The 9,136-nt window shown below is 52.1% G+C and overlaps 1 protein-coding gene across 1 annotated transcript in view; it reads right to left on the reverse strand.

Annotated features, from left to right (window-relative positions):
• The window catches only part of SDHB (succinate dehydrogenase complex, subunit B, iron sulfur (Ip)), a 15,398-nt gene that overhangs the window by 3,214 nt on the left and 3,048 nt on the right, over positions 1 to 9,136 (reverse strand). Inside the window, exons 2-5 of the mRNA XM_012722086.1 lie at positions 6,272 to 6,399; positions 4,783 to 4,868; positions 2,577 to 2,713; positions 1,930 to 2,046 (exon numbers count right to left, since the gene is read on the reverse strand). Coding sequence (XP_012577540.1) covers positions 1,930 to 2,046; positions 2,577 to 2,713; positions 4,783 to 4,868; positions 6,272 to 6,399 — 468 coding nt within the window. The remainder of the gene's footprint in view (positions 1 to 1,929; positions 2,047 to 2,576; positions 2,714 to 4,782; positions 4,869 to 6,271; positions 6,400 to 9,136) is intronic.

The raw sequence follows: 9,136 nt of genomic DNA on the forward strand, positions 1-9,136 counted from the left end.
GCACAGCAGACCTCTCCTGACCCGCCCGCTGCTCCCCTCAGCAGTGTACTTCCTCGATCTGCTCCCCACTCCGTCTCTGGTGAATCCTCTCAACGTCCTGCACCTCTGGCCTGTTCCCCAGTCCTGTATGCATAAATAAATGTTTTAAAAAAAGCTGCAAAGAAGCGACGCTGACCTCTGAAGTGATAGCTGACGCCAAATGGCACCGAGTTTATCTCATGACTGTAACCAGCAGTTCTTGAGAAAAATCTGTCCTGCTGGGGCGGCAGTAAACTGGCCTCGTGGGTCTAGGAAGCTTAAAGTCACAGGAAAAAGAGCCTTAGTGAAAAAAAAGGGGGGTGGAAGAGCCTAATGACAGTCATACTTTCAGTCTGCTGACAAAACAATCTGTAGCAAAAAGTTAACTAGGACTTTTCAGCTAGAACTAGCAGGGTAAAGGAACTGGCAGTGACCTCGGGGCTCACCAGCAGAGGGCAGTGACGCCGGTGCCCCGCCAGAGTGGAGGAAAGAAAGCAGGAGCTGAAGCTGGTGAGCAGCTCCTGACAAGAACAGCTGCACGACAGAGGGAGGAAGCCGGACGCAAGGGCACCTGCGTCCAGCCACGTGGAAATGTAACAGATAAAAGAAAACCAAAGGCTGTCGCCAAGAGATTGTCTTTGGGAGGCAGAAGAATCGATGATTAGTCTCTACTTTCCGACGCTCTCCCGTGAATATGACGGCTTTCACATCACAGCGCGTCCGTCCAGCAAACTGCCAGTCTGAGGAAGTGAAGAAAGCTAGACAAGTGTGTGTGGGAGTGAAGCAAGTAAACTCCGGCTATCTAGGAAATACAGCTGGGGCCCAAGGTCCATCATTAGACGTCGCTAGTCACAAGCCGCTCCGAGGAGGGCGGGGGACCCCTTCCTAGCTGGCCTCCCCATTCTCCTCTCCACAGGACACCACACGTGCAGAGAGTGCGCGTCAGAGAGGCCTTCGGGAGTAAGATGCAGGAGCCTGGAACGTACACTAACCCTTCCCTTTAGAGGGCTCACAGTGGCGTGCGGAGAGCCATGCCGGGCCAACGGGCTGGGCACGGCTCCCGGCCATCAGAGGCCCCCGGCGTCGGAGAACAAGGGCTCTGTCCCGCTCTGGCACAACTACTGACTCCCAGTGTGAAGTGGGGTGGGGCAGCAGGACGACGCACGGCAGCCTGTGTTCACAGGCAGCTCTGATTTTCTGTCCCCTCTGAACGATGAAGACGCTGCCGCAGCGGACCTAACCGCTTGGTGCGCGGGCAGCCCCTGCTAGGTCTGCGCGATCGCACTACAGCAAATGGTCCAGCAAAGCCTTTCTCACACGTCCCTGTCAGTAGGTGACACACGAGAGACCAACAGCCGGCCACATGGTCACCTTGCAGGGTGCTCCAGTTCTCTGGTCCCTGCTCTTTGTGGTTGACACTACCCACCTGGCCCTCAGAGGCGGGTGCCCGACCCTGGCCGGGCTTCTTCCAGGACACACTGTGTGGCCTGCACTGTCGCAAGCGCCTCCCTCGGCCTCTTGCCGCCTCCAGTCACACTTCCTAGCAAGCAGCTCTGCGAGGAAATCCCTCAAATCAAGACACCACCTGGGGGCCCTCCCTGGTGTCACAACGGGTTAAAGCGCAGCACTTTGAAGCTCTCACAGCCGCTTCAGCTCAAGTTCCATCCCCACCTGAAGGTGGCCACGTGGCGCGGCAGACCTCTCCTGTCTCCCCGCTGCTCCCCTCAGCAGTGTGCTTCACTGATCTGCCCGTTCTGCTCCCGATTCTGTCTCTGGTGAAGCCTCTCACCGCCCCTGCACCTCTGGCCTGCACCCCAGTTCTGTATGCACAAATAAATAAATCTTAAAAAAAAAAAAAAAAAAAAAAAAAAAAAAAAAAAAAAAAAAAAGATGCGGCCCGGGACCACTGACCAGCTTCTCGCGATCCTCTATGGACTGCAGGTACTGCTGCTTGCCCTCCTGGGACTCGTCCTTCTTCTTCAAGTAAGGCTCAATGGACTTGTACTGAGCATAGAAGTTGTTTAAGTCCTGAGGTTGGGGGGAGAGAAGGGTCAGGCTCCATTGTCACCCCGAGAGGGCTCACCTGCCCCACTTCTCGGACATGGCCTCCTCCCCTATCCTTGCACAGACAGAGGTCACTCACGGGCACTGCATGGGCATGTGGAGTGGTTACAGAGGAGAAGAGCTCAGTGCTGAGTCTGGTTAGGGAATCGCTCCTCACGCCCGAGAAACTTTTCAACCCCATGGTCCTTTCTCCCCAACCCCTGGCAAACACCCCGGCTGTGGAGGTGGCAGAGACTACCACAACCGAGGCTCTCCCAGCTGGCATTCTCCACTCTGTAGCCCTCCTCGGCTCTCCCTTTGTGGGGCTGTTCCAATGCTGGACTCCTGTTACTCCCAAACTGTCCTCAACAAATGCGCGTGTAGTTGGCTTTCTGGGCATGTTATCTCCTCCATTCACATTCTTGAACTCAGACAAGAAAGCCGCCCTGGAGAACAGCACAAGTGCACACCCTACTCTCTGCAAGGAAGATCAGGGCAAAGAGGCAGAAACTCACGGGAACGAGATCCTTTATCACATACATATGAGGAAGAGGGTAGATTTTGGAGACTTTGTTGAGGTTGGTGTCAATCCTTCGGGTACAAGCCAGAGTGTTGCCTCCGTTGATGTTCATTGCGCAGGAGCCGCAGATACCTGGGCGGGAACCACAGTCACGATCGTCCTCCCAGACGCAGGAGTCAGTGCTGCCTCGGGCTCTGCCCTGGACTGTCACCTCTCCCGGCAGGAGCAGCGCTGGCACCGAGACCCTGGGCAAGAGGCCCTGCCCCCTCCCCCCCAGCAGAGTAGGCCCGGTGGCTGCCCCCCTAAAATCCACTCTGCGAGCACGACACAACCTGGAGGCTGGAAGCCGCGTGGCAGGGATGGCACTGGAGAACAGAAGCAGCCTGGCACTGTGGGCACACTGGGCTTCCCTGTCCCAGTGTCCCCCCTCAGCTATTTTGGGAGAAAAGTCAACCTCTGTTTTTTCAGAAGACATTGTTACTTAATGCAAACTCTAACCCCAACGCAAACCCACACTGTCTGGGCCGCCTCAAGTTGAGGCCCAGACACAGCTGATCCAGCGAGTGCCACAGAACCAGCAGCACAGAGGCTGCTCTGGAACACGAAACCCGTAAGCTATCTGAGCACTGACTTCTAGAAGAATGAACTAATGGGAAGCCAAGTCAATCAAAAATAAAGTGCCAGTCAAGGATCCAAACGAGCATTTTCTCATCCTGGACCGATGTTGGTGTCTGCAGATGTGCGAGGGGGTTGCAGAGTCTGAAAATGACTATACTAATCAAACCCCAGATTCCTGTCTCCGAAGCTGCTTTTGGTAATCATCAGTCTAGAGAAATGTGACACTGGAAACCTGTCCTGGTCTATCACTTTTTTAAGACTTGTAAATATTAACCAAGAGCTAGGACAACACAAAGATCTTCAGCAGCTACCCCTTGAGTCCCCCAAGAAAGGAATTATGATTATTAGTATATTTACGTTTACCAGGCATCCAACCAGAGCAGAGCGACATGCTTTTATAAGAAATGGTATATAGTGACAAGGTAACTGAGTCTTCTCTTAAAAAGGCTCCCTTCATAATCCAATAAAGGACTCAGCAGAACGGCAAAGTGTGGTTCCTTCTCATTTTCTTTTTTAGAGTCCAGATGGGCCATACCTCATGTATTTGGCTCTGCGAGGGCCTTATGAGGAATAATTTCTGCAAAGCATCCTTTCTTCTGACTTACAGGGAGATGGATGGGTTTTAATTACAGCAGACTGTTCCCTGGACAGCAGGACTCAGCCAAACTATCATGTCTGCTCCATTAAATCCAATCCTGTCAGGCTAGCTGAGCCAACAGATGCCTTAGAAGTAGGGCTTTAAAAGCCTGCAAGGCATAGCAGAGCAAAGGCTAAAAACAAAGGCAATTTTTGCAGTGGAGGGTTGCTTTCACTATCTACGTCCTTCTGAGCTCCCGGGGCCTCAGTCTCTTCATCTGCACACCTGCAGCAAGCAGCAGCACCGATGTGCACTCACAGCGCAGAGCCTGTCCCCAGCCTGTCCCGGTCGGGGCAGCCCCGTGGGACTCCCCCCACATCCAAGTGCCTCTCAAGTGGTTCATTTTCTTAAGTTATTTTTACTTAAATCCACATTAAAAAGCCATTTGTCTCACTGTCTACTGTCAGAGTGATTCTATTTTTCTAATACTCAAAACACAAATGGTGACCTGTTTATAGCCTGAATCCGCGCATGTGGCACCAGCAGGCCACGCGTGGAGCCAGGCCTGGGGTGGGTGCCCCAGACTGGGGAAGGGCGGTCCCCCTCTCCGGGACTCCTACTGAGCCCTGCCCCGTGACTCGCGGTGCTGGGCGCTGGGGGCCGGCCCGTCCCTGGCTGGGCAGGTGTGCACTGCCAGCAAACTCCCCGCAAGTAAGTGAGCGCGGCAGGCGGAAGGCGGCGAGTCGCAGGCGCCAGCCAGTCCCCGAGGGGCAAGTCACGGGACTGCCAGCTGCAGTACCTGCGAGGCAGAGAACCCGCGAGGGAGGCAGACTGAGCGCGCGGAGCCTGAGTCACCCCTCAAGTTCCTGAGACGTTTACCCACGAAAAGACCATCTGGGTGACTGGGCAGAGTGCTGCAGCTGTCCCCAGGTGTGAGCTGGGGACGCCCAAGCCTCTTCTGGAGCCAGAGCAAATGCGTGGCGCCTCCCAAGGAAGGGAACGCTACCTTCCCTGCATGATCTCCGGAAGGTCAAGGTGGAATCCATCTCATTCTTGATCTTGATTAAAGCATCCAGCACCATAGGGCCGCACCTGACAAAAACCAGAAAACAAACCCCACGGGCACTGTCACGTGCAGCCTCCCTACACATCGTCGCAATAACTGAGACATCTTTTTATAACAGCTGCGCTTCTCATCTGCTTGGCCTTTTTAGGGCACATTTTTTCCAGTTTTACTTCTGCGCCTTCTTATATGCTTTAAGTGCGGCGAATTCCGCTGTGCCGGCCACGCTGCGCACCCTTCTGGGGATGGAGGCTAAAGAAACGACGGCGTAGCTAGGTCAGGAAACCGCGTCCATACACTGGCAGTTTTGTTTTTTTTTAAATTTGAAAGCTCTCTGCAAAGCTTCTCTAAGTAATGTATTTCAAATTTTAATACTTAGGACGTAGACAATACATAACCACAATAGAAAACATGCTACACAGAACAAAAGAACGCACGTCACTCACAGGGCCCTAAGCCACGTGTCCCCGGCACGTGGGGCCTGGCCTGCGGGCCTGCAGCGAGGCCGGTCTGAGTCATGGCCTGGACGCTAACCTGGCGGCGGGCACACCACTGCGTCCCTGCCGCAGAGTCCCGTGATAAAGCAACACCTTGTGGGATCGCGGCAGGTGAGTTAGTAACAGGAAAGTGGAAAGAAGAGAACAGCCTGCCACCTCCACTTAGTTTAGTTACTATTCTCACCAGGCAGAGAAACTGGGATTTCTTTCAGTTTACTTTAAAGTATTTCAGCCCTTGTCAGGGCAAACTGCTTCAAGAGACTCCAGACCCAGTCCCAGTGCCGACCCAGTTAGCACACTGCTATTTAACACCTGTTTCCTGCCTTGCCACCTGGCTGTGTCTGGCGTGGTCTGCGTGAACTCCACCCTCTGGACATTACTAGCTTGGGCTGCTCAAAGACACAAATCCTTTGGCTCTGGCTATGCTATTTATTCCTTGGCATTTCCTGGGCTTGTAACCTCTCCACCCCAACTGGGGCATGTCCTCAGGTGAAAACGTTTAAGAGGTTCATTTACCCAAGGACACTCCGTCCTGTCTTTCCCGTCACCTCTCCAGCGGAGTTCATGCTGCTTCTCATTATGAGAGAATACATGGGTTCAGATAGAGAAAATAAACTTGAACACAATCAGTCTTGGCAAGCTGTAATGTACTAATGGCTTGAAATACTATGCATCAAACCAACACTTACCAGGCTTCCTTGAAATCTGTTGGACTTTGATTTGAAGAAAGGAAAATAAGTTTGCAAAAGTGATTCTTCTCAGCATTATCTTTGAGTCAGGTAGGTACCACATTCATTTGTTTAAAGAGGCGATACACTTTATCCTCTCTGGCTGACCTGTTTTTAACCCTTCCACGGATGTGAAAAGCAGGCCCCTGTGTCAGACCAAGAGCTCACCTTTGCTTACCACGTACTTGGCCTTCCAGAGATACTCACTTATTCAAATCAACTTCGTAAGTTTGCATGCGAGGTTTATCTCCAGTCTTGTCAGGGTCCCATCGGTAGATGGCAAATTTCTTGATTCTCGGAGCTGTGGAGGCAGCTGTCTGGGCCCCTCGGCAGGCCTATATTTAAAAAGTCCCAAGAAAGAAAAACATAATTGCAAATGCAAGTTAACTCCAATATCCAGCAAACAACACTGAACACTGATCACAGGCTGCAAGGGGGCGGGGTGGAAAGGGCACTTTAAAACAGGCAAAGCCTTTGCCCTCACAGAACCTGCTTGCTGTGAGCAAGAGAGGAATGAAGTGTAAAACAGCAGAGTGGTCTAGGAGAACACTGCAGAGATTTGCACTTGGAAGAAGCCAGGCAAAGTCTCACGCAGTGACGATTAAGCTGAGGTCTGACACACAGGAATCGAGGGAAGCTGGAGGGGGATGAAGGCCGTGGGAGGACGTGTGTAGAGGCCGGAGGGGAGGGAACAGGACGTCTGTGAAGAGCTGAGAGAAGCCCAGGAGGCTTCAGTGGGAGTGGGGGCAGGGGCGAGGAAGTCAAGACACTCTTGTTAAGTCTTGATTTTATTTGAAGAACGCTTTTTCATCAGGTGGGTGTCTTAATCATTTTAAGAAATATGTCACTGATTACAAAGACAGAATCATCAAAATGAGATGCGGTATAACCCAGAATGTTTGACAATCTTCTGAGTATCCTGCGACCCAGTTAACTTGACACACAAAATCAGCCGTTAGACCGAAGCAGGGATATTCACATCGGCCACTGTGCCTTTCCAGACCTTCCCATGTAGCAGTTCAATCCACAGTTAAAGAGTAAAGGGCGGAAACTGAGCATCAGATGTCATGAAAAGCAAAAATGTAAGTAACAGTTTCGTGTGAAAGAAGAAAACATATGAAGAATGAAAGTGAAGGTGACAATGAAAGCTGTCATTCCTCCTCAGCACCGAAATGGCTGAGGTCACCGATAAAAGAAGTCGTTTTCTGAAATCAACCTTTCATTCAGACACGACAGGCTCACTCTCGGCTAAGGCCACGGTGTCAGTTGACAGAAAACAGAGGAAGTAAAAAGACTTCTGCAAATGTGAGCTCCACGCTCACTGGCTGCTCAGTGCCGTCCACCACTGTTTCTGTCAGATTATAATTCACTGCCACAAACGTCAATGACCCGAGCGTGTAACTGACAAAGCCGTGTCCCTAGTGTTTCTGTACAATCAGGAACTTCGGGGGCGCCGAATGGTTTGTGACAAGCAAAGTGGCGGGTGTGTTAGCAGACGCTGAGGGGGAGACCTGACGAATGTAACTGGGGAGCCTTCTGGATGCGGACATCGGGCATAGTCTGGGCCGGGACAGATCTGGAACTGTCGGCCGTATGTGGTCTCTGAAGGCCACGGGCAGGTCTAGAAAGACGGGACTGAGGACTGGGCCCCAAGGTGTAACGCCTGGGGCAGAGATGGAGCAGCAAGAAGGAGACAGAACAGGCCGTGTGTGAGGAGGAAAGCCTGGAGGGGGTGTCAGGAAGTTGAGGGGCGGGAAGGTTTGAGGAGGGAGTGGACAGCAGTGACAAATGCTTCGGACTGACCGTGGGATTGGACAGAGGTGAAGTCGCGGGCAACTTAGACACAAGACATTTCAGTGAAAAGCCTGGCTGAAGTTGGTTCTACAGAAAATGGGAGGTGGCAAACTTTGGACCGTGAGCTTAGCCATTTCGACAAGTTTTCCACAAAGGTGAGCAGAGAAAGGGCAGCTGGAGAGTTGACTTTCTCGGATGAAAAACTCGCATCGTGTATGTGCAGCAGTGGCTGATAACGGGAAACTGAACGGAGGGAGGGAGGTTGCTGGAGAGCTACCCCTGAGCAAGCGGGAGGGGAGGGAGCTGACCCACAGGTAATGCGGAGAGCTGGGGGGAAGCGGGGAGTAGGTGAAAATTGGAAGGTTTTTCCTTTGTGGCCTATTCAGCCACTGACTCTATAAGCCCATGGTGAGGAGAGCCCTTCAAAAGCACGGTTCCCCCAATCAACAAAACTAATAACCATCAGTACTGATGGTCGCCTTTCTATGAATCTCGGCTAAGATTAACTCCTGAGTCTATAATTTAAGGAAGGAAGCAAGATTATCGATATCTGGACGAGGAGGACGGGGAGGAGAGTGAATGCTGGATCTTGTCCAAGGCCATTTACTACTCTAGGAAAGCCTCCTGAAGGTGCAGGCGTGGAGCCAGGGTGAGGTCAAGAGGGTACTGTAGAGAGAAAGGTGTGCAGATGGAGAGGAGGGAGACAGAGAGGGCTGAATAAGCCTGAGTAGAACTGAGAAGAGGGCTGGTTCGAAAAGAGGTATTAGTTCAAATCAGGCTCTATGGCTCAATAGCTACTGTGTTCTTGGGCAAATTACTTAAATCTCAGATCTTATTTCCTCTTTTATGAATCAAAATCTTCCTCAAAAGATTAACTGGTCGCGAAGGTCCGCGGCGGTTGTTGATGCAATGTGATTTCTGCCCAGTGCCCTGAATGTCAAAGTGAAGAAATTCAATGAAGAGTGGGTAAACTGCGGGAGTAACTATGACTCTCTTAAGGTAGCCAAATGCCAAATGCCTCGTCATCTAATTAGTCACGCGCATGAATGGATGAATGAGATTCCCACTGTCCCTACCTACTATCCAGCGAAACCACAGCCAAGGGAACGGGCCTAGGGAACGGGCTTGGCAGAATCAGCGGGGAAAGAAGACCCTGTTGAGCTTGACTCTAGTCTGGCACGGTGAAGAGACATGAGAGGTGTAGAATAAGTGGGAGACCCCCAGCGCCCAGTCCCCCGTCCCCGCGAGGGGGCAGCGTGGGTCCCGCCGGCCTTGCAA

This window comes from Condylura cristata, unplaced genomic scaffold, assembly GCF_000260355.1.
Source record: "Condylura cristata isolate star-nosed mole 26May11 unplaced genomic scaffold, ConCri1.0 scaffold00008, whole genome shotgun sequence".
NCBI classification, from domain to species: Eukaryota; Metazoa; Chordata; class Mammalia; order Eulipotyphla; family Talpidae; genus Condylura; species Condylura cristata.